This window comes from Guillardia theta, assembly GCF_000315625.1.
Source record: "Guillardia theta CCMP2712 unplaced genomic scaffold GUITHscaffold_43, whole genome shotgun sequence".
In the NCBI taxonomy this organism is placed as follows: Eukaryota; class Cryptophyceae; order Pyrenomonadales; family Geminigeraceae; genus Guillardia; species Guillardia theta.
In genome coordinates this window covers 56,338-79,938 of record NW_005434631.1, presented here as the reverse complement: position 1 = coordinate 79,938, position 23,601 = coordinate 56,338, and the positions used below count along the sequence as shown (strand labels likewise).

The 23,601-nt window shown below is 48.1% G+C and overlaps 7 protein-coding genes across 7 annotated transcripts in view; 4 read left to right on the top strand and 3 right to left on the bottom strand.

Moving 5' to 3' along the window:
* Positions 1 to 1,349: 1,349 nt before the first annotated feature.
* Positions 1,350 to 2,718, top strand: GUITHDRAFT_157979 (hypothetical protein; the record flags this gene model as incomplete). The annotated part of the gene is made up of 2 exons (XM_005830830.1): positions 1,350 to 2,382; positions 2,660 to 2,718. 2 exons carry the CDS (start codon positions 1,350 to 1,352, stop codon positions 2,716 to 2,718), a joined length of 1,092 nt encoding a protein of 363 aa, XP_005830887.1.
* A 1,992-nt stretch (positions 2,719 to 4,710) lies between these two features.
* GUITHDRAFT_110024 (hypothetical protein) lies at positions 4,711 to 7,790 on the top strand (the record flags this gene model as incomplete). Its single annotated transcript, XM_005830829.1, has 12 exons — positions 4,711 to 5,274; positions 5,363 to 5,462; positions 5,516 to 5,668; positions 5,726 to 5,982; positions 6,036 to 6,190; positions 6,325 to 6,362; positions 6,449 to 6,561; positions 6,626 to 6,703; positions 6,833 to 7,200; positions 7,242 to 7,308; positions 7,433 to 7,500; positions 7,691 to 7,790. The coding sequence occupies 12 exons, from the start codon at positions 4,711 to 4,713 to the stop codon at positions 7,788 to 7,790; spliced, it is 2,061 nt and encodes a 686-aa protein (XP_005830886.1).
* A 121-nt stretch (positions 7,791 to 7,911) lies between these two features.
* GUITHDRAFT_140053 (hypothetical protein) lies at positions 7,912 to 9,725 on the bottom strand (the record flags this gene model as incomplete). Its single annotated transcript, XM_005830828.1, has 2 exons — positions 7,912 to 8,661; positions 8,718 to 9,725. 2 exons carry the CDS (start codon positions 9,723 to 9,725, stop codon positions 7,912 to 7,914), a joined length of 1,758 nt encoding a protein of 585 aa, XP_005830885.1.
* Positions 9,726 to 10,433: 708 nt separating this feature from the next.
* GUITHDRAFT_87565 (hypothetical protein) lies at positions 10,434 to 15,881 on the top strand (the record flags this gene model as incomplete). The annotated part of the gene is made up of 27 exons (XM_005830827.1): positions 10,434 to 11,402; positions 11,451 to 11,606; positions 11,674 to 11,841; positions 11,901 to 11,988; positions 12,065 to 12,238; positions 12,309 to 12,436; positions 12,482 to 12,553; positions 12,605 to 12,661; positions 12,727 to 13,044; positions 13,100 to 13,333; positions 13,389 to 13,466; positions 13,516 to 13,668; positions 13,715 to 14,215; positions 14,267 to 14,324; positions 14,399 to 14,493; positions 14,537 to 14,625; positions 14,674 to 14,725; positions 14,779 to 14,853; positions 14,902 to 14,961; positions 15,016 to 15,069; positions 15,119 to 15,163; positions 15,209 to 15,298; positions 15,344 to 15,388; positions 15,436 to 15,495; positions 15,541 to 15,618; positions 15,675 to 15,733; positions 15,788 to 15,881. The coding sequence occupies 27 exons, from the start codon at positions 10,434 to 10,436 to the stop codon at positions 15,843 to 15,845; spliced, it is 4,014 nt and encodes a 1,337-aa protein (XP_005830884.1). The 3' UTR covers positions 15,846 to 15,881.
* Positions 15,882 to 16,874: 993 nt separating this feature from the next.
* On the top strand, positions 16,875 to 19,621 carry GUITHDRAFT_110021 (hypothetical protein; the record flags this gene model as incomplete). Its single annotated transcript, XM_005830826.1, has 16 exons — positions 16,875 to 17,543; positions 17,596 to 17,660; positions 17,712 to 17,741; positions 17,793 to 17,854; positions 17,906 to 17,964; positions 18,011 to 18,075; positions 18,126 to 18,246; positions 18,299 to 18,424; positions 18,495 to 18,623; positions 18,675 to 18,784; positions 18,840 to 18,954; positions 19,001 to 19,070; positions 19,130 to 19,171; positions 19,217 to 19,307; positions 19,354 to 19,499; positions 19,548 to 19,621. The coding sequence occupies 16 exons, from the start codon at positions 16,875 to 16,877 to the stop codon at positions 19,619 to 19,621; spliced, it is 1,974 nt and encodes a 657-aa protein (XP_005830883.1).
* Positions 19,622 to 19,631: 10 nt separating this feature from the next.
* Positions 19,632 to 20,420, bottom strand: GUITHDRAFT_95161 (hypothetical protein; the record flags this gene model as incomplete). Its single annotated transcript, XM_005830825.1, has 6 exons — positions 19,632 to 19,727; positions 19,784 to 19,909; positions 19,960 to 20,085; positions 20,143 to 20,252; positions 20,314 to 20,351; positions 20,394 to 20,420. The coding sequence occupies 6 exons, from the start codon at positions 20,418 to 20,420 to the stop codon at positions 19,714 to 19,716; spliced, it is 441 nt and encodes a 146-aa protein (XP_005830882.1). The 3' UTR covers positions 19,632 to 19,713.
* Positions 20,421 to 23,453: 3,033 nt separating this feature from the next.
* GUITHDRAFT_110018 (hypothetical protein) overlaps positions 23,454 to 23,601 on the bottom strand; it is a gene marked incomplete at both ends in the record, with an annotated part of 1,171 nt that continues 1,023 nt past the window's right edge. Inside the window, one exon of the mRNA XM_005830824.1 lies at positions 23,454 to 23,576. Coding sequence (XP_005830881.1) covers positions 23,454 to 23,576 — 123 coding nt within the window. The remainder of the gene's footprint in view (positions 23,577 to 23,601) is intronic.

The following is a 23,601-nucleotide window of genomic DNA, read 5'->3' as shown; positions in this document are numbered from 1 at the left end:
CGTGGGTGGGGTGCGTAGGAGATAGAAAATAAAATGTAATGTAAGGAGGGGTTTGTGTAGGATGACATTAGAGATGAAGAAGGGATCGAGCAATGTGGATGTGGAGGCGTTGAAGGCATTGGAGGATAGCATGAGTTTGATAATGAGGGATGGTGAGTATGTAGGGGCGGATGGGTTGACGGTGTATAGATTTAATTACAGGGGGAGGGGTGAGGATGGTTGAGGGTGAATAATTTTTGTGTGCTGTGAAATTTTTGTTAAGGAATATTTTGCAGAGAGGGAGTAGTTTTTGTAATTCGAAGAGGGGGAAATGTAGATATTAAATGTGAGGATAGATGTATGCAGTGTAAACTGTGTATACATAACGTGTGTATTGAATGAGGGGATAGATGTAGGTGTGTATGATAAAAACAAATCATGAAGGTGGAGCATTGTTTTTCTTTTGCAGATATTGTTCGCGTCGTTTGCGATTAATATCGTCTTTATTGAGATGATACCATTTGAGACTAGCTTGATTGTGATATTTACGGAATTGTTCCATTTTTTCAGGAGTGAATTGTTGGATGCGTTCTTTGTTGTATTCATTCAATTGTTGTTTTTGTTCAGGAGACATATTATGATATCTTTGTAGGGCGGTATGATGTTTGGCCTGATAAGTTTTTTGATAAGCCTTTTGATATTGTTTTTGATATTCTCTTTTGGCCTCAGTTTTATGGGTCTGTGCATATTTGCGTTGATAATTGCGGAGGTACTCTTTACGTTGTTGTGCTTTCAGTTCATCGGGTGTCATAGCAGGGTTAACGATATGATCCATTGGGTATATGATAAGATATATGAATATAGCGCTTAAATTTGTTTTTAGGATGATAGACAACTATATAAAGACAATGAGATGTTATATTATATAAAGGTTTAAACGACACTAAAGAATATCAGAAGCAATGAAATTAATAACGGCAAGGTATGGTCCGGTGTGTAAGTCAGGTGAGATATATTTATTAAGGATTTGTATATCCGATGGATGCGAAAAGACACCATGCTTCAACTATAAGGGACGCACCAAAGGCATATGCTGTGAGGATCACAAAGAGGAGGGCATGATAAAAGTTGGAAGCAAGAAGACACAACGTTTAAACCATGAGGGACGTACCAAAGTCATATGCTGTGAGGATCGCAAAGAGGAGGACATGATAAATGTTGAGAGCAAGACCTGTGATCGTGATGGACATACCAAAGTCATATGCTGTGAGGATCGCAAAGAGGAGGACATGATAAATGTTGAGAGCAAGACCTGTGATCGTGATGGACATACCAAAGTCATATGCTGTGAGGATCGCAAAGAGGAGGGAATGAAAAACGTAGGAAACAAGATATGTAATCATGATGGATGCGACAAGATGCCATGCTTCAATCATGAGGGACAAAGCAAAGGCATGTACTGTAAGAAGCACAAAGAGGAGGGCATGATAAATGTGACAATAAAGATGCAGTGTGTATTTGAGGGTTGCAAGAGACAGCCATATTATAACTACGAGGGGGAACCAAGACGCTTATACTGTCGTAAGCACAAAAAGGAGGGTATGATGAATGTGAAACTGAATATAAGGTGTGCATTCAATGGATGCATTAAGATACCATACTGCAACCATGAGGGAGAAACTAAGGGTTTATACTGTGGCAAGCACAAAGAGGAGGGTATGATAAATGTGATAAAGAAGCCATGTTTATTCGATGGATGCAGTAAAACACCAAACTACAATGATGAGGGAGAAACCAAAGGATTGTATTGTTTTGAGCACAAAAAAGAGGGCATGGTAAATGTAAAAACCAAGAGATGTGTGTTCGAGGGTTGTAACAAATGGCCAAGTTATAACTACGAGGGCGAAACCAAATGCTTATACTGTAGTGAGCACAAAAAGGAGGGCATGATAGGTGTGAAAAACAATATATGCAAATATAAGGGTTGTAATAGAATGTCATCGTGCAACTACAAGGGACACACTAAAAGCTTATACTGTGCAAAGCACAAGGAGAAGGGCATGATAAATGTAAAAAACAAGAAATGTAGATTTGATGGATGCAGTAAAATCCCATGCTACAATCGCGAGGGACAAACAAAAGGGTTATACTGTGCAGAGCACAGAGAGGAGGGGATGATAGATATGATAAACAAGAAGACCTGTGTGTTTAATGGATGCAGTAAAACCCCACGTTACAACAATGAGGGTGAAACTACAGGCTTATACTGTGCCGAGCACAAAGAGGATGGCATGATAAATGTGATATATAAGGCCTGCCATTATGATGGATGCAAGAAACACCCGTGTTTCAATGATGAGGGATTTACGAGGGGCTTATACTGTAAAAAACACAAAGAGGAGGGTATGATAAATGTATATCGCAAGATCTGTGTGTTAGAGGGCTGTCTTGCAGACGCAAAGTATGGTTACAAATCAAGGACCCATTGTGAGCGGCATAAAGTAGAGAACATGATAAAGAACCCTACTAAGAGATGTTTAGAATGCAATGAGAGAGCATTATTTGGAGATCCGAATGGGACCATGCAGTTGTATTGTGAGGCTCACCAGAGAGCCGATTCAATAAACTTTATAGAGAGGCCTTGTAAGAGGTGTGGTTTATTGAATATTTTGGACCAAAGTAATCTATGCTATTATTGTGATGAGAACAACAAGAGATATATCAAATCGAAGGAGTTAGCGATAAAGAACTTCCTAGATGCAAATGGGATATCCTACAAATACCATAATTTATCATTGAATAGGATCAATAATGACAACTGTGGGTTGGAGAGGCCAGACTTTGTATTTGAGCATGCGACCCATATTGTGATATTAGAGGTGGATGAGTTTCAACACAAGTCATATCCATGTGAATGTGAGCAAGCAAGAATGGTGAACATAGTGAATTCATTTGGAGGCATGCCAGTGATATGGATAAGATACAATCCAGACAGGTTCATTAAGAACAACAGAGAGGTTGATATAACAGACCATAAAAGACAGAGCATATTGAAGGATTATATTTTGAGATATACGATAGATCCACCAAAAGAGTTGTCAGAAGTGATATATTTGTTTTACGATGAGTGGAATGAAAGAAGAGTGGAGAGGGAGTGTTTGTTGCAGTATGAAAGATAGATCATTGGAGGGAAGTATATATATTAAACAATGCGTTGCATGCTTTGAGGGTTCTTTATAGTTTCTATGCTTTTATTTTTATAACACAGATGAAGATTATTGTGATGGTCTTGATTGGGTGCCATTGAGATGGAGATGAGATAGGGTGATGCCAATATGAGGGCATTATAGGGACACCCATGCGCTACGCGCAGGGTTATGGCCTGAGACATGCTGTCGCATGTTGGCGACCCTTTGCACAAGGGCAGTGCAATGGCCTTATCATTCTGGTAATAGATTTTATTGTAAATAATATAGGATATATTATAGTAATATTATGTTATTTGAGATGGTTCTAGAAATATAGTCTCTAGGATTATTGGCAGCAGTGTGTGTTGGGTTGTAACTGAAATATGCAAATAACAGGAATTTCTGCATATTTGTCCCTAAATGTTTTAATTGGCCAATATGAGGGCATTATAGGGACACCCATGCGCTACGCGCAGGGTTATGGCCTGAGACATGCTGTCGCATGTTGGCGACCCCTTGCTAAATGTGGCGCGGAGGCCTTATCATTCTGGTAATAGATTTATTATAAAATATATGATATTTTATAGTATATAGTAATATATAGTAATATATAGTATAGTATATAGTATATAGTATAGTATATAGTATATAGTATAGTATATGTATTGTATGTTACAAATTATGCAAAGTATATGTTTGAGAGGGTTGTAAGGGTGGCTATAGATGACGCACATCTAAATTCAGTGTGAAGGTAAGGTATTACCATTCTGGTAATAGATTTATTGTTAAATTATATAGAATATATGTATTATTTAGCAATAATACATTTTATCTTTTTGGTTTAATTTTAATTGTAAGGAAATGCATACAACTCCAGTTTTTGCATTTTTAAAATTCAAAAAAACCCATATTGTGCATTTTGGTCTTTAAGGTCTTTAATATAAATACTCTAAGAGTAGTGCGAGAGATAGCGAGGGATGGGGCCATGGCGCCATGGAAGCTCGAAACGAGGCGAATGAAGAGGGGACAATGGATGGAACGAGGAAGAACGAGAAAGAGAGAAAGAGAGAACATCTGAGAAAAGAGAAGGGAACAGAGACAGAGACAGAGACAGTGACAGTGACACGGATATAGCGTTCAGTAGAATAGGAGCAGGGCGCACCTTTCATTTCAAAAGAAATGCCCTCAAGAAACGCAAACTTTTTTTTTGACACCAAACCAAGTTCGATGGTGGATAATGTAGCTGGAAAATCTCATGAATGTGAGAATGACATGCCTGAAGATTGCATTCCTCTTGTGTTCAAAGGAGCTTTCTTTCTCATCGCCTGACTCATTGTTTTCAGCTGCCCATTTCAGGATCTCAAGTTGGGCTCGTGAGATAATGAAAGGGCTACATACTTACTTGCGTATAAACGAGAAGATGACGAGATGAAGCGCCAGTCACTCAGTGATCATGGCAGTCACGCTCCAGGGTTGGAAGGGATATTGACCACTTTCGATTGGAAGAACGAGAAATTTTGAAGAAAAATTGGATAACAAGAGAATGTCTGAGGGAGTGAGTTCGAACCTCCCCTCTGCTGGCATCATCAGCATGGGTATCTGCGAAAGCGTCGGGATTGGCAAATGCCACCTGCCGTTCAAGCCGCCCAGCGTGGGGACGGCAGCTCCGCAGGATCCAGCGGAGCTCCTTGCAAGAGCGAGAGGAGAGGGAAACTTCGGGTCTAGCGGGATGAAGTCCATAAGCAGCGGAAGTTTCCTGCCTGGGCTTCCCAAGATGATCTCGTCGCAGAGAGATGCGAACGCCTCGAGGTCCTCCTCGTTGACCGCAACGAGGGTCCCGGCAAGTGAAGGCGGCAGAAGACTTGCTTGCTCCATGTCATTCGGAGCTCCGGTGTTGAGAACTTCGGTGAAGACGAGAATGATCATCAGGTGCCTCACTGACGTCCTTGTGCACAGGCTGAACTGCCGGAACCCCGGGGTCCCTGCCATCCCCCTCATCGCTATCAACAAAGAAGTTCCACAGGCGCAGCATCAGCCAAGTGAAAAAGAGAGCGCTCCCACCTTGCGCGCTCTCAACCCTGAGAACCCGTCCACCCTTCCTTCCCTGGTACGTTGACCAGCAGCGCGTCAAAGATCGAATCCTTGCTCGATATTTGTCAAGGATGTTCAGAAGCTCCATGCTCACTTGCTTGTAGGGGATCACCATACAGCCTCAGCTGCCCCTCATCGAGCAGCATGCGAAGATGCGCCTGCAGCAGCAGAAGGAGCAGCCAGGGATGCACCTGCCCGTTGCCGGTGAGGAGAGGAGGCGACGGAGAAGGGTCAGCCCTGATGTGCCATTGGTGTAGGGTTCGAGCAGGCAGCGAATGCGAGCATTCGATTCATGGAGGAGGCAAGGGAGAAACAGCCCCTGCATCCCATCTTCTTGGATCGTAGCTCCTCGACCCCGGGCTCGCTTCCTCGGTTTGAGGCCTCCACGTCCAAGGTTGACATGGAACAAGGTGGGAGGGGTTGGCGCGGTCGGTGACATTGCCACGGTGCTGAATGTGTTGTTGCAGAGATTATCAAGAGCACAGAAGAGCTTCGGACTGATGGGCAGACAGTCCTGAATCTTGTTATGAACAGCAATGACAACATCCTCTCTTCGCTCCAGAGCTCCTTGACCAGTGCAAAACAATCTAGCGACCCTACTGCACAGCCTGGGATTACGATGCAGGAAAAATCGACAGTGCCGGAGGCCCCAGCTGCTATCTTGGAAAGCTTTCCACAAGCAGATGCGAGGAGTATCGCAATGAACAGCAACACGAGCTCGAGCGTAAGTTATGAATCAGTGTCGACGTGTGAAAGTTGCTTATCTCATCTCCGCAGACGTTGGTGAATGCAAGGCGCGAGGCAAACGGGCCGAGCAGTATAGAAGTTTTGCTGCAGCCTTCGATGTCATGGAAGGAGATCGTGGAAGAGAAAGACGACAAGTCGAACAAGGCTGATGCTGTCTCGAAGAACAACATGGTGCATCAAAACAGGTGAGATGAACGACTTTTGTTTTTCAGTGAGCGAAGAAATAAGTTGGAATGTGTTGAAGTGGGTATTTGGATGGGGACAGAATGGGAGGGGAGGGGAGGGGGGGATTGTGTTGAACATGATGTGGTTGTTGCAGCATCTGGGACTTACCTGTGCAGCGCTCAAGCGTTGGAGGTGAATGCATTCTCTGATTTGCAACTCACATCTTTACTTTGGATCTTCACGGGATCATCGTCAAGTGCTGACATCAGGGTTTGCAGTGCATGTCGCATGGCAAGACATGAAGGGAGATGAGTTGTTTCGCTATCAGATGGACTACAACAAGAGCGGAGACGAGAGGGTGAACTCTGAGAGATTGGGGCAACTACAACAGGTAAGACGTCGATGATACAGATTTCGATGATACAGATTTCTTTCTGGGTCTGATCGCGTGTCAGTACATTGGAAGTGCACGGCAGAAGCAAGAGAAATGGAAGGCGCGGGTAGCAGGAGGAACTCTCTTCAAGAAGAATCAGGTGCAGGGTGCAGAAGTGACAAGGAGGGGGCGGGGGTAGGGCGATGAGGAAGAGGGGAAGTGGGGGGAAAGTGCAGCGAGGGATAGATCAAAAGGGAGGAGATGTCAAACCACTCTCAACGTCCTGCAGGAGAAGTCATTTATCGAAGAATTGTTCCGATGGCACGACATCGGCATCCTGACCTTGCACACGCTGCCGGAGGGTTCTGCTGCTGCCCTTGGGGACGGCGCAAAGGAGGGGACAGATGGCAACTCGCAAGAGGAAGGGGAGACCGCGAGGAAGAAGGCGTGTCTCGCAGATCTCCGCGATGATCCCTTGCAGAGTTCAGGAGGGGATGGAGCAATGAGGTCCCTCAATGGCAGGGAAGGGGAGGAAAAGAGCGAGCAGGTCAGAGCGAGGAGGCTATCTGCTACTGCACAGAAGAATGTCTGTCCCATTGCAAGCAAGAACCTATGCGCGCACTCTCCCTCCAACATCACTGGCTGGTCCATCATCAGGTACTGCTCGAACCCTCCTGCTCTCTTGACGCCCAGCGAAGCTTCGAGCGATGGGATGTGGAGAGGAAGAAATGGTTCACCAACGGCAACGAAGTCACTTACAAGCAGGTGCAGATTGTGCACATGTCGCTCATCGCCCCTTGCTCGCAATCGTTTCATCTTCATGTTTGCTGCCCTCTTCCTGATGAAACAAGTTCTGTGCTTCTTCCTCGTCGCCCTGATCGTGCTTTAGGGGAGTTTCAACATGTGCTTGCGTCACATGGGATTCCGGCCAACCAAAGGAGCACGATATGGCGGAACGTGAGTGAAGGAGGAGGATTGAGAGGAGGATGCGATGCATTGAGGAGACCGTTCGGTGGGAGGAGGCAATGGAGTGAAGAGGTGGAGAAAGTGGAGGACAACCAGGGGATTGGGGGGGGGAGGGAGATGCCATGATAGGAGTCAGGAGGAGAAGAGGGAGGATTGGTCAGCGGCATGACGAGCATCACAGAGGATACGACTGGGACAACTCCGTGGGCTTCGTGTTCGACCCGGACGTCAAGTCGAAGTATACATCCAAGAGGAGCAGGAACTACAGTCAGAGCAGATGAGGCAAACGAGATCGATCGCCTTCTGCTCCCTCCTCTCACTTCTCTCCCCTCCCCTCCTCCCTCTCCGTGTCCTGCCCTCCTCTTGTCAAGATAGCTTCATGTATGTAGTTAGTCGTGTACCTTACAACAACGTTAGATCGTCGTAGCCTGCCGCCCGTTGAGTCTTCACTGTGAAGTTCTTCCCTGAGCTTAGGGCCTTCATGATCTGCCGTGCAGTAGAAGCCCTCACTCCTGTGCCCGCCATCGCCTCACCTCCGCTCGTTTCAACCTCGCCCATCACCCGCTCGCGTTCCTGCTCTCCTCCTCCTCCTCCTCCTCCTGCGCTCGTCCGTGAGGTTGCCTCCTGGACCCTGCCGACTGTCAACGATGAGATGGGCTGCGACGACGCGGACTCGTCCCCATAGCTTCTCTGATCCCAGGCAGGGTGACCAGTGGAGCTGGTCTCTTGCTGGAGAGCTCCTCCCCTCCAACTTGTCGTGGGGTCGTAGGGACTGAGAGAGGCATCGTGAGTGTCTGAAGGAGCAGGTGCCTTCCTCCTTGATGCTGCCCTGTCTCTTTGCTCCTTCGCACCCTCCAATTCCTCGAAGATCGCATCCTCTGCCATGTGGAACCGTGTCGGAGGGAGGGCTGAATGCTGCCTCCTCCCTTCAGTCTTGACCTTCAATCCTCCATCAAGAGCTCGAGAGACCGCGAAGCCAGAGGGAGGTGTGATCTCAATGGACTGCATGCCGAACGAGAGCGAGGGATCATGCGGCTTCGCCATGTCAGCCTGAGGATACAGGAACTTCTTGGAGGAAGCGACTTCTACATCCTCGGAGGGTCTGAGCAGCGAGACGAGCGTCTCCTGCACCACGAGGACTGTGTTCTTGTTCTGAGGTAAGTCCGTCAGTCTCAAGGAAGGAAGAAAAGAATGAGAGGGGAAGGCACCTCGATGGTGGAGCTGACGACTTGGGAGATCATGGCCTTGGATCTTGACCACGTCTCAACATTGTGGAGATGGACATTCGAATTCATCAAGTTGCCGTAGTACATGCTGTCGTAATCATCGGGAATGAGCTCCTTCACGATGTTCCTCAGCACAGCGAGTGAGTCTTTGCTGCATCTCGCAGCATCTGTGCACAGTCTGATGGCATACTTGACAACGTTCTTGACTTGCTTCTCGTTCCCTTCCAACTGCAACTTGAGCTCAGCAATCCTTTGGTTGTGCTCCGCTTCCATCATTTTCATCCTTGCCATCAGCTCTTGGACAGCATCTCCATCATGATGTAGCTGGTGCTGCTGCTGTCGTTCATGCTTGATGCCGTCGATGACCAGCTCTGCTTCCTTGCGCAAGTTCATCCAATCTCCCATGTTGGCAGCAAGGTCTTGTTGTTTCCAATCGCTACCATTTTTCTCAGCAAGAGTATGTTTCGCCTTTGAATCAGACAAGACCTTGGACTTTAGGATGGAAACTTCTTTCTTCAATGCAGTTTTTTCCTCCTCCGATCGAGCGAGAGCTTCTTGAGACTTCGTTCGTTCGTTCTCAATCAGCAGCAACTTCTTGTTCAACTCGCTGATAGTCCTGTCGCTCTCGAGCTGCTGACGTCTTAAACTCGCGCATGAGCTGCACTGCAAGCCCAAGGCCTGACTGTGACCAGAATGTTGTAAAGTGTCAAGGGATCGCTCTTGACTGATCTGCAGCGTGCTGGTAGACGTGAGAAACTGTATCAGCCAATCATGCGACGTACAGCTCCTCGGTCTCCATCGATATGCCCCATGTGGACTTCCATTCAAGCTGTCTGCCACTATCACATTTGAGTTCGCCGAATCCAGGAGGAATTCATGGGCGTGCCATACACAGCAGTTGAAGTTGGCGTGCACTTTCTGGTGGAATTGTGTGAGAACATTGCAGAGCTCTCCTATTACTTCCCCAGATCTGATGCCCTCGTCCGACATAGCGAACAGAGCAGAGTTAGTTTCATACCTTGTCGTCATGAGATAATTTCTTGTTGCCGCATGAAGCGATGAATTTGAGAAGCGGCACTCCTTTACCCACTGATACAGTAAGGAAAGTTAGAGAAACAAGTAAAGACATGACTCGATGACATTCTTGCTTCTTCGATTGTGACCATCGCTCTGCCTCTCCTCTCCTCCCCTCCCCTCCCTTCCCCTCGCCCAATGTCTCTTGTGATGATGGGCCTCCCAGTCCCGCGTCTGCATTACTTCCGGGTCAAAATTTTGAAGCGGCCCACTAGCTTGTCTATCGAAGTTGTGCAAAATTTTGTCCAAATTTCATTCCTAAGTTTGAAATTGGATCACAAATGTTCAGATTAAAAACAGTTTCCGATTTCGTTATAAAAATTGAACTGATTCGCAGGAGATTTCGAAATTTCAAAACTAAAATTCATTTCCTTAAGTACTGGGAGGACATGGGGCAGTTAGGAATGGCGGGAAGGAGCTCCGCCGACGGCGCGCATGGCCGGTGAAGTCGCATGCTCTAGTGTCTCAGCTGTTGAGGAACGTCTCATACTTCCTGTCGAGGAGAGATCCGATAAGATCTGTCACGTGAGGAGCAAGTGCCTGCAGCAGGAGATCTCAACTTACCTTGTATCGTAATCCAAACAGGGTCGCAGGCGGCTCCCAACGGGCAGAGGTCGTTCAGTCATGGCGTCGGTACTTCTTGCACCAGATGCGATGGGAGCACAGTCTTTGCTGTTGTACTTCGCTCGCAAGAAGATGCACAGGCATATACACGTAGCTTGTAGCCAGCTCCTCAACAAACGTGTGAATGATCCAGTGCTGCTCTTCTGGAGGGCGTACGCGGTCATGATGGAAGGGAGGATTACAGAAGCTGTCAGTGAATTTGAAGCTCTGAGAGGAAATCCTGCTGTGCAGCTCGCAGCGCTGGTGTGCCTGAAAGCCGCGCATGAGAAAACAAAGTTTGTCGACAGGGAAGCTGTGCAGTCTGTGACGAAGGCGATTTTCGATGAGGAGAAGCAGAACAAAGAGGGTTCATTCTTCATGGGAGCTCTTGTGTGCCTGCTAAGAAATGATTTCAAGAAAGCAAGAGATTACATTTCGAAAGTGCTAGAGTTCCAACCAAACTACCCGCAGGCAAAGAGCGTGAATGGCTGGATCGAGCTTCTGTCTGGGACAGAGATCAAGGCGAAGAAATCCATCGAGCTGTTCGAGGCAGCCATGGAAGCAAATCCGAATGATATCGAAGCGGTCCTTGGAAAGGCAGCTTTCTTGGAGAGATACAAGCCGCTGCCCGAGGCAATTGAGTTCATGAATCAATTCATCGTCAAATTCAGCTGGTTTGCTCCTGCGATCACAGAGAAAGCAAGGCTGCTGATTGCTGGAGGGGACTGGGATCAAGCCATCGAGTCTGTGAATAGAGCCTTGAACTTGGACGGAAATAACTTGGACGCTCTCATGATGTCTGCGCTGCACGCCCTGGTGAAGGAAAGCAAATTTTCAGTGGCATCTCAACGAATCGGAGAACTCTTTGAAATCATCAAGGAGTGCGAGCCTTACAACCCTGAGATTATCTGCACGTGTGCCTCTGTCTTCTCCCGCCTGTGTGCAAGAAACACAACAATATTGAATCAATGCATACAAATGATGAAGATGGTAGCGACTGACATCTTCTGTCTTGCATGCCAGTGACTTTGATGGAAGGTTACGGAGATGGAAAGGTCATCTGTCTACATGGCAGAATTGGCATATCAATATTTCTTGATGTCCAACTTCAAAGAGGCATTGCAGAGATATCAGGAGGCGTACAATCTTGATGAACTGAACATGAATGCGGCGTACTGGAAAATTATATGTCAGGTATGTAACCTGTCTGTGGTATCGAGCTTGCATGTAATAGCTGAATGTTCTGTCTCTGCAAATGCAGATCTTTCTTGGAGATATGGAAGAAGCGTCACAGCAATTTGAATTTTTGAATGCCATACATGGCGACTCAGCAACGGGCAAATCGACCGAGTTGTGCTACATCGGTGCGCTCTTAGCGATGAAGTTGGAAAAGAATACAGAATCCTCCATCATGAAACTGGAAGAAACAGTGAGACATTCTCGTAATTTGTGACGAAATTGCTGGATTCCCACGTTTTTGTTTTATAGGCAACATTCCACATGGAACAGTTCAACAAGTCTTCCATCTCATTCGATTATATCATTCGCTTCAATCCAGACTTCTTATTGCAGGCGAGTAGATTAGCAACAAACAGACCCAGTCATGGATTGCATAATGATGACAGCGTTATTGATCTCTTGCGTTCAGATAGCGAGAGACCTGCTCGAGTACGCTGGAAGTGAGTGTCCCCCGGAAGGAGAATCTCCATCTCCTGTCTTGTCAAAAGCGATCAAGATATTGGATGGAGTGTCCAAACTTGCTCCCGGCATGCTAGAAGTACAAATTCTGCTGGCGAAATCGAGATACTTGGCCAGAGACTTCGAGGGTGCGCAATCAGCGCTCACGGATGCCATTCAGGTTAGGATAAGAGGAAGAGGGGGCAGGGGACAGGACAGTGAGATACTGTGTGTTTGACTTCATGCGCTTGAAGATGGATCCTACCCACTATGCTTCGCACATGCTCATGGCACAAATTTACATGGAAATGGGAAGGTTCAATGACGCAAACTCTTCTCTCGAGCTGGTTGCCATAGCTGGTGTTTAGACGGGAGATACTGATCGCCTGCAGGCTCTTTCCCACAATTTCGAGATCCGGGAATCGCCCGTATATTTCCTCCTCAAGAGCATCATTCACGAGAGGGTCTTGTACTGACCTTGGCAAGTAAGCCTCTGATTTGGTATCTCCTCCTAGAGTGGCGAGTGGAGTCAAGCTTTGAAGGTGCTAGAAAGCGCTATGAAGTTGCCTGGAGTCAAGAAGGTGAACGAGCAGGAGGAGAGATATTTTCTGAGAAGAAGGCTGAATCCTTTCTGAAGGCGTCAACTGCAAGAAACGCTCCTTCGCAGGACCAACGGGCATCGATCTTCATTCATCTTGCCAAGGTACAAACAAGACCGATTGCCATTGAGCTTGCATCACCGCACCATTTTCATCAGGTCCAGAATGAACTTGGACAGACACATGAGGCAAGCAAGACGATTCAAGATGCAAAGGGAGAGTTCCATGGCACTCCCTCCCACGCGCAGATCATCCTCCTGGATGCTGAACTAGCGTTGAAGAGAGGAGACGTCCAGTCTGCTCTGATCCTACTCAAGGGTATCAGCTCAGACTCCCCCTACTATGTGAAGGCCAAGGTGAAGATGGAAGACTACCGCTCTCTTTCTCTCTGATATTTCTCGTCATTTTCAGATTGCTGTGGCCAACATTCACCTCAATCATCGTCACAACAAGAAGTTGTATCTCCGCTGCTATGAGGAGCTTGTAGAGCGAAACGAGACCATCGCCACTCTCTGCATGCTAGCAGAGGCATACCTGAGGCTCCAAGAACCAAATATGGCTGTGGAAAAGTTCAAGAGAGCCAAAGAGCTTGAAGATACAACCGGCAAAGGATCAGGAACGAACTTGGCCGCGAAGATCGGACAGGTCTCTTCCGCAAACATGTAAGAGGGAGGAGACAAGATGTAATCCGAGGTTTCAGGCCATGGTCAGCTCGCACGACTTTGATGGAGCTATCCAGTACTTGCAGTCTGCGTCGGAGCAACAGCCCAACGTCCTGGTACATCCTGCCTTGTCAGCTCCTGAATGGTCCAGTGAAACTCTTTCAGAGCCTTCGGCTGTCCCTTGCTGAGTTGTTCATGAAGCTCGGTAAATATGATTCGGCCCTCGATGTTTGCGCAAAGGCAAAGAAATTCCTGCAAGCTGCGGACAATGTGGAAGCGATGATATCATCCACCAAGATCTACTTGTTGGAGGCAAAGGTGAAGTCGCGAGTATGGCATCAAGCGCTCTGATTATTCCGGTCAGGTCCACAAGCTTGCGGGGAAGCAAGAACGTTACAAGGATTCTCTGATGCTTGCTCGAGAAGAGCAGCTCAAGATTCTCGGGCGGATGAGAGGAGAAGCTTCTTCCTTGCTGCGCCACCAGCGCACTCTCGCTGCCAACATCTGCTCGGACTTGGCGAAATACATGGAGAGCATCAAGAACTACACAGAGTCCCTTCGATTCTACGGCGAGGCGCTGAAACATGATGAGAAGCATGCAGATGCCATGTTGTCCCTCGCGCGTCTGCATATGGACAGAGACGAGCTGGACGAGGCGAAGAAGCAATGCTCGGCCTTGCTCAAGTTTGACCTAGAAGTCGAGGCAGCAACCATGATGCTGGCAGACATCATGTTCCGCAGCAACGACTTCGATGATGCCATCAAGTACTTCGCGCAGATCCTCGAGAGAAACCCCAACAACTACAAGGCGCTGGAGCAGCTCATTCTGCTTGTCCGTCGTGCTGGACGGCTGCTGGACACCAAGGTGAAGTGAGGAGGAAGAGATGTTCAAAGTTTGACGCTGCTCTCGGAGCAGAAGAAAGGGAGGATAAGCGAAGCGACACGTTTTCTCAAACTTGCCGAAAGATCATCAGGTGAACGACTTTCAAACCTCTCGCATCGCTTTGTGTCGCGATTTGACTACCTAGTTCTCATGTTTTGCTTCCAGCCCGTGCCTCATTCGACGCTGGATTCCACTACTGCAAGGGTCTCTTCTGCAGATTCTCTAGGAACTTGACGGAGGCGCTAGAGGAACTCAATCAGGTGAGTGGCTGTGGGGATGATGCATGGTGAGACGGTTTGCCAGGCAAGGAAAGATGGAGAATGGGGGGCCAAGGCTATCACCCAAATGATAGAGATTTACTTGGACACGGATGAAGTAGGAGAGGAATTGTTGTAAGTCCTTTCAAGTCCCCGCCGAGCCCTCTTGACAGCACATGTCAGGTCGACCCAGAAGAAGATTGACAACGTGAAGATGGCAAGTGATCTGAGAAAGGCAATCCGCAACATCGCTCATGCATGTGAAAGTCACTCAAGTGCTTGTTACAGGAATTGGGCGACAAAGGAACAGAAAAACCGGTCAAGTTACAACTCTATGCAGCATATGAGCAGCTCTGTCTACAGGTGGATATCGTCCTCTCTCTTCGAAGGTGTTGAACCAACTTTGAACAGACGAAGAGCTCGGTGGAGAATGCAGTGAATTTGTTCACGGACATTCTGAACATAGAGAAGGTAATTTGGAGGCAGTGAGAAAGAGTGAAAACGTTGATGAAGCTTCTACTTCAGGATTCTGTTTCAGCTCTTCTTGGTTTGTCCTTGGCTCTCCGACTCCTCAAGCAGGTCCTGTACTATGCGATCTTCTCCCGCTAGCGATTCTTACATATCGCAGGATGCTAAAGCCAGAAATCACCTGAAGAGAATCTCAAAGATGCAGGTTTTGATGCGAGATTTTTTCGACGAGCAATGACGCACAGCACAGTACAACTCTGAGGAAGCAGAGGAATTCGAGAAGTCGTACTTGCTCCTAGCAGACATCTACATCCAGTCAAACAAGAATGACCTCGCTCAGGTCTGCTCGTCTATCGCCTCTCACCATTGATGCCTTGGCTGCCAGGAATTGTGCCGCAAGTGTCTGACACACAACAAATCCTGTGCAAAGGTTGTGCGTCAAGCACAGGATGACCCTTTGCTGACGTCATTTCAAAGGCGTGGGAGTATCAGGGATTGATCTATGAGAAGGAAGCATCCTATGCCGATGCTGCTCAGGTCTCGATCGCAAGATCTTTCACACTCCCTGCTGACTGTTGGTAGGTGTATGAAATGGCATGGCAATTTGACAATAAGCGCAATGCGTCTGTTGGATACAAACTAGCTTTCAACTTTCTAAAGGTGTGCCGTGTTGTTTGTTTGCGCATTCCCCCCATGCTCAACTCTATTGGGAACAGGCAAAGCGATACATCGATGCAATCAACATCTGCCATGCGGTGTTAAAGCTTCAACCAGGGTAAGACAAGATGACGAACTTTTTCATGTTTACCCTCTTGACCTTCTTTTCAAGATATGAAAAGATCAAGACAGAGATCTTGGAGAAGGCTCGAGGTTCCATCAGATTGTGAGAACTATGAATTGCATTAAATCGTTCTCATGTCCTCAAATCATCTCCGGGGTTACTAGACTTTGTCCACCAAAGGATTGCGAACGCAGCCATTGAGCAATATTCCCCTTTCGCTTCCATCCTGTACAGATTCAGTTCCCCCACCCCCAAGCTTCCCACCACTTTAATGCATGACCCCAGTTTTGCAATACGAAAGTGGATGTTGACACCTAGCTCTGAATTTGTTTTGTCACCCCATTTTTGGTTGTAAAAGATGGGGGTCTATATCAATTATCTTTCAATTTTCCTAATAATGTTTCGAAATATTTTTCAATTTTGAAGAATTTTGACTCTCTACCCCCTCTATGATGACCCCACCCCCCTTTTCCACACCTTTACGTTTTCATACAGAATGCTGTCGGCTACAATGGGAGACGAGGAGGAGGCAGGAAGGAGATGCAGAGAAAGAGACGAAAACGAAAAGAGAGGGCAAGCAGAGAAGAAAGAAGTGCATCAGAGAATGAGAGAGTGAGAATGAGGGTGAGTGAGAGAAAGACGGACGGACGGACGGACGGACGGACGGACGGACGGACGGACGGACGGAAAGGCACACATATCGAATAAATCACATCAGATTAGACGGGAAAATCTGTATGACAAGAGAAGAAGGAAAAGTTGGGACAAGTTTTAGGAAGTTTTAGAAAATAGGTAAAAGAAGGCAAACGAGCCCAGAGGAGTATTCAGGAAACGTGAGATAGAAGGAAAATCAGGTAGGAAACAAGAAGGTGGACATGTATGGACGACTGTCATTGTTTGCAGATTGAAGTGGGAGACACTTGACACATGAGAGACGGTATCTGATTGTCTTGGAATGCAAGAGAGCTGTGCATTACCGCTAAAGAAAATATCGATAGAAGGAAGGCAATAGAGTGGTAGATCAAATCATAAAGTGTATGACGAAGGAAGGAACATAGGTCTGCAGATGAAACCAGAGTTGCTTTGTGTCTGTGATAGCTTGTTGTTCTTCAACGTTTGACTGTATTTACAGGAAATGAGCTCAGACAGGCCAGAAGACAGCAACCACCTGGACGCGTCATTCGATGCGAACGCGTCATTTGAGTCGTGCACCTCGCAGCAGTTACAGATGTACGCATCTGAACATCGAGATGATGACCTCACCGTTGACTCTCCCGCTCGGAGAAGTTCCTTGGAATCTCAAGTCGGACAGAAGCGCAAGAGATCCACAGACGCAGACGACTGCAAAGTGCCAATACTGGTGAAACATCAGGAGCATGCAGCTGAATTGCTGCAAGGCTTGAGTCAATTGTTTCAAGATGAATCACTCTGTGACGTCACGATTCGAGTAGAGGACGAGGATTTCCGGGCGCATAGAGTTATCCTAGCATCCTCGAGCGACTTTTTCAAGATACTCTTAGTTGGAGGATTCAGAGAGAGTAAGGAAGAGGTGATCAAGCTTGAGGGGGTGGATAAACGATCCTTCAAGTGGATCCTCGACTTCATTTATAACGGGCAGCTGGTTCTTCATGGAACGGAAGAACTTGTAAATTTGTTAGTAGCCAGTGAACACCTCGGGTTCAGCTCAGTCAGAAGTATCTGTGTGCAGCGGCTGCAGCAGCGTCTCGATCTTCCCAATGCTCTCAAATTGCGCTTATTTGGACAAGAAGTTGGCTGTCAGGAACTCATTGAAGCAGCTTCAGAGGTTCTGTGTCGTTCTTCGGCTCTCGCCAGGGACTGAGGATGTTGGTTGGCAGGTTGTATTCAATCAATTCACTCAAATTGCATCAGAAAGTGAAGACTTTCTACAGCTTGATCTAAGGTATCAAAGTATTCTCCAACCCGACCTGGTATCTGATAGATTCACCCTCAGTCAACTCTGTGATATTCTGGCGAGTGATAAGTGAGGATACAAGATTTTCTTTTTTGTTTTTCTTAATGACGTTTCTGGCAGCCTTGCGGTGGATTCAGAATATGATGTCTTTGAGGTAAAGGCAAATTCCTTTCTTATCTACAGTGAGGATGTTATTTAGTCAATACTACGATGGGTTGGATATTATGCTGAAGAACGCGAGCCATTGCTTGGTCAATTGCTCTGCAACCTGCGGATCGGTCTGCTGAGTGAGGTAAGTTCGACAGGAGGTGTTTCGTGTGATGAATTCATTCGTTCAGGAAAACATCAACAGCATCTTGGAAGAGCCGATGGTCAAAAAACGAATCAGTGGAACTTCAGCTTGGTGAATGACCTCAGTGAAATGACGGCACGACTGACATATCGAATGATCAGCCCTGAAATTCAACATCTTTTCTCTTCGGTCCCTAAAGCGAAGAGAATGAAATTGGATCCTGACAATCAGAAATTGCTGGCTCGCCTCAAGAATCCAAAAGATCAAATTCAACAAGACTCTGTAGTTTCAAAGTGTATTTGGAACTTAAAAGTTGTCTGACCTTGTCTAACAGAAACTGGACACAAAACAGTGCAAGAATCGTAAACAACGAATCACCAAATGTTTACTTGCTTTGGGTGGTCGGCCGGCGTGGACTAAAGTAGAAAGGCTCGACTCCAAGACTAGTTCATGGGATGAGGTGAATAATTTCCCGATCTCTGTGTTTCCTCACTCCAGTGTCGACAAACTTAATTGCTGATTCACACTAGATTGCTCCTATGATACAAAAGAGGATGCGGCATGGTTCTTCAAGCGTCAAGGGAATGGTGTACGTTGTCGGAGGAAAGGATGAGACAGGCAGAGCGCTGGCTAGCATCGAGCGATACAACGCTTATCAGGTCGAAATCTTACGAAGTTATTGATTCTCTTACAACAGCTGCTTGATGCAGAACTCTTGGAAGTTGCTCTCACCCATGAAAACTGCAAGGACTGGCCTGGGTGTTGCTGCTGTCGCTGGAGTCATTTATGCCGTTGGTGGGCGAAACGATTCGGGCTACAGGTATTTAATCTGGCTGATTCTTTTTGAGCAGCATGTCTGAAAACAATGGATGCAGACTCAACAGTGTGGAATGCTACAATGTTCAAACAGACAATTGGTCTGTATGCGCTTCCATGCGCGAGGCGAGAGGAGCCGTGCGGCTCGGTGCCTTGAACAACATTCTCTATGCAGTGTGTCTTGCTGTGTGTCCGCATTGCGTTTCTCACGTGAAGAAAGGTTGGAGGAAGGTCGGAGAAAGATGCCGCAATGGCGAGCGTTGAAGCATACGATCCAGTCACAGACACCTGTGAGTCTACGAACTTGTGGGTATGTTTCGTGCTGACGTCAGCACTTTGTTGCCGCAAGGGTGCAACGTCGCCCCGATGAGAACATGTCGAGTTGGAGCAGGTTTGTGATCGGTTGAATCACTTCGTGTCCTCACGTTCGCACAAGCCGTCGAAGTCTTGGAAGGATATTTGTATGCCATCGGGGGAAAGGATGACTTTGGGAACAAGCTTCGAAGCGTCGAACGCTATGATCCAACGTGAATCTTCCGCACTCGATAGCGCACTTCTGATGCATGCATGCAGCACCAATAGCTGGACCCCAGTGGCAAATATGGGAACGAAGAGATGGGGAGCGGGTGTCGCCGTGATGGACAAGAAACTCTACGTTTTGGGTGGCATGAACGGTGCCGAGAGAGGCTTGCTACCGACTGTGGAAGTGTACGATCCAGGTGGATGCGTCGCTCAACCTATTTGTCCAGCATTGACACATACTGCAGTGAAGAATAGCTGGTCGGAACTCAAGGAGGGTCCAAAGCTAGCCAGGGGGTCTTGCACATTCGCTGCTTTGTAGTATAGCATGTCGCTGCTTCATCTTATCTTATAATAAAACAAATCACATTTGAAAATTCAGAACGTGTGAGTGGCTTGAAAGTATGCTAATTTTCAGTTGAACATGGCTGCAAACAACACCCGTCATTGACCAATTTGCATTCATAGGGTAGAAAACAACTACCTTTGAACTCTTCGTAGTCAATCTCTCCAGATCCATCTGCATCTGTTTCGTCAATGAGCCTATCTATGTCGACTGTCAGCTCAAAAGCTTTAATGGTCCGCCTCAGCTTTTCAGCTTCAACATGCCCTTTAGAAGAATACATCAGTCGAATTGAAAACTGCAAAACTTCCTGTCACCTGTTTTATCAGCATTCCCACCCATGGCTACAAAGGCATCTATCAAATCACTTTCATCATTCTGAGCAGTTGCAGCCTCTTTTTGTGCTTCGATGACTTTCAGGAATTCAGGGAATTCAATGCTTCCTGCGAACAACCAATATCAGAGAGGTTTTCCATCCGGAAGCTGTTCGTCCCGCTCACCACTGCCATCATCATCTACTTGGCTGAGCATCTGAAAGACTTCCTCGTCCGTGGGGTTTTGACCCATGGCTTTAAGCGTTTCTTTCAATTCCCAGGCATCAATGGTACCACTGATTCCCACGTGTCACTTTCGCTGCAAACATCGCACCAAGGACAAGGCAAGCCTCCCACCTTCCGTCCTTGTCAAAACGCTCAAACGCCTCCCTGCACTGTTTGTTGTTCAGAAAAGAGTCGAAGAGTTCAAGTTATACCTTATCGATCTCCTCCTGCGTCAACATGCTCCACACCCGTACCCCGTTTTGAAACACCTAGACTGCAAAGCCTGTCTTACCAACATTCTCATTTTGGTATTCGCAAGGCAGCCTATATTCATCTAGTTTGAACATTCTAATACTTCTCATCGTCAGTACATGAAAAAATCCTGTCATCCATTTCCTCGTTATCCAAACCCGCTCTGCCTCCTACCTCCAAGACCTAAATACCCAGCAGAATAAATGCCACGGCTAGGCTTTAATTCGGCTATGCCACTAGTTTCATCACATGTTGCTCAAGAGTAGATAGTTTCTGTATCTTTCATCCGTGATGCATCATCAAACTCCTCATCACTTGCCGCTAAGTGACCTCTTGAAAATTCGACATCCTGCATGGATTTTCTGCGTTGCTACCGTTTTATCGCTCTCGTTTAGTGCGTTGTCAACCTCCCGACAGCAGTCCTCACTCGCATGAAATCAATCGAAATGCTTCGATGGCGGTTTCTCCTTCCTACCAACTTATGTAAATTCTCAACCTCGCATCCCTTCGCTGCACCCTCGCTCGTTCAGCCATTTCCCTCCCTTCCCTCCCATGTTCCGCATAATGGCCGTTGCCTCTCAACTTCTTCAGTTTCGTTGAAACCCCATTTCAAAGTACCGCAAATCATTACTTAAGTTTACCGTCCGCACTGACGGTGTTGAAAACTAACATGAAGCAATACTATTACCAATATTAGTCACTTAAAACTTTAAAACATTGAAAAGGCGTAGTACAGATATAATATCTTCGTACAATAGGTAATATTAAAAATGCAACTTCATAAAATGATTGAGTACCGGGAACTCGGAATGCTATTGGTCAACTGGAATCAACTAAAAGTTCGAGTAGTGACTACAATTAAGAGTTGTACCATGTTGCTTTTTTTGTTGTAGTTTTCAGTTTGTTTGATTGCCTTATCCGAACTTGAACTCTGGCCACGTTTGACCACCCGGTGACCAGGCCCTGACCGACGGTACTCTCAAGGTACGGTCAAGTTGCCCGGCCACTTACTTGGTCCGCCCGGCAAGCCCGGCCCGGGCTAGCCAACTTTGCCCGACGCCTACTCAGTACGCTAGTCACACCGCACCCAACCACTGATCCGGCCGCGGAGATCATGCCATGATGCTGAGTCAGACAGTCGGACACGGTGGGGCCGGGAGTCAAGCCCCGGGAAAAGCCAGCGGGGCGGCCCTATCGCTTGCACCTGGCCGTGAGTAGGCCCGCCCGCTGCCGGGTCGGCCCGGCGGCATGAGGGATGATGACAACGGAAGATAGGGGCAGGCGCAAGACAGTTTAGTTAATTTTAAGTACATTTTGCAGTACTAGTCCGTTTATTAACTTAAACTTTTTAACTTCCTTGGAAGTTGATAGATAAGTGGGCGCGCAATGCAAGGGGGTATGCGAGATATTGGGCGGGACCAGCGGCAGAGAGGGCGGGGGCGAGGAATCAACGAACATCGAAGGATTATATGGTGAGCGAACATGCTGCTTGCTCTATCCTTGCGGTTTTGTTCTGTGCTGTCCCGGTGCTAGTAAGGTTCGGAACCGAAAAATCAGTTTCCTCAGTGTGGTTGAACACTCTGTTTCTCACAGCTGCTGAGATACAAACGTACTAATCCCATCCAACGCAGGAATCCTCTCAGACTGAGAATCTCCTTCGCCATCTTGCTGCTTCTCGGAATCTTCAACCTCAACCAGGTAAAATCTTTCCAATCCTTTCACAACAACTTTGATTTTTGAAAATACTCTTTCTTAGGCCAGCAATGTGACAGAAGACAAATGGTATCCAACAACTAACACAACCATTACCATTCAATTCAACATTACATTCAACACATCCAACGCCATCCAACAGTCCATCTGCGCAAGAAATCAATATGCAACTGGCTGTGATTTGATCTGCGACATGCTCAAGAACTGCAGCGGGAACGGGCGGTGCAACGGGCTGACGGGGGAGTGCGACTGCTACGAGGGGTATAGCGGGACGAGCTGCTCAGAGGGGACGGGCGGGGGCGGCGGAGGAGGAGGAGTGTGCGGGAGGAACTCGTACGGAGCGAGCTGCACGGAGGAGTGCGACATGCTCAAGAACTGCAGCGGGAACGGGCGGTGCAACGGGCTGACGGGGGAGTGCGACTGCTACGAGGGGTATAGCGGGACGAGCTGCTCAGAGGGGACGGGCGGGGGCGGCGGAGGAGGAGGAGGAGGAGGAGGAGTGTGCGGGAGGAACTCGTACGGAGCGAGCTGCACGGAGGAGTGCGACATGCTCAAGAACTGCAGCGGGAACGGGCGGTGCAACGGGCAGACGGGGGAGTGCGACTGCTACGAGGGGTATAGCGGGACGAGCTGCTCAGAGGGGACGGGCGGGGCGGGGGAGGCGGAGGAGGAGGAGTGTGCGGGAGGAACTCGTACGGAGCGAGCTGCACGGAGGAGTGCGACATGCTCAAGAACTGCAGCGGGAACGGGCGGTGCAACGGGCTGACGGGGGAGTGCGACTGCTACGAGGGGTATAGCGGGACGAGCTGCTCAGAGAGGACGGGCGGGGGCGGAGGAGGAGGAGGAGGAGGAGGAGTGTGCGGGAGGAACTCGTACGGAGCGAGCTGCACGGAGGAGTGCGACATGCTCAAGAACTGCAGCGGGAACGGGCGGTGCAACGGGCAGACGGGGGAGTGCGACTGCTACGAGGGGTATAGCGGGACGAGCTGCTCAGAGGGGACGGGCGGGGGCGGCGGAGGAGGAGGAGGAGTGTGCGGGAGGAACTCGTACGGAGCGAGCTGCACGGAGGAGTGCGACATGCTCAAGAACTGCAGCGGGAACGGGCGGTGCAACGGGCTGACGGGGGAGTGCGACTGCTACGAGGGGTATAGCGGGACGAGCTGCTCAGAGGGGACGGGCGGGGGCGGCGGAGGAGGAGGAGTGTGCGGGAGGAACTCGTACGGAGCGAGCTGCACGGAGGAGTGCGACATGCTCAAGAACTGCAGCGGGAACGGGCGGTGCAACGGGCTGACGGGGGAGTGCGACTGCTACGAGGGGTATAGCGGGACGAGCTGCTCAGAGGGGACGGGCGGGGGCGGCGGAGGAGGAGGAGTGTGCGGGAGGAACTCGTACGGAGCGAGCTGCACGGAGGAGTGCGACATGCTCAAGAACTGCAGCGGGAACGGGCGGTGCAAC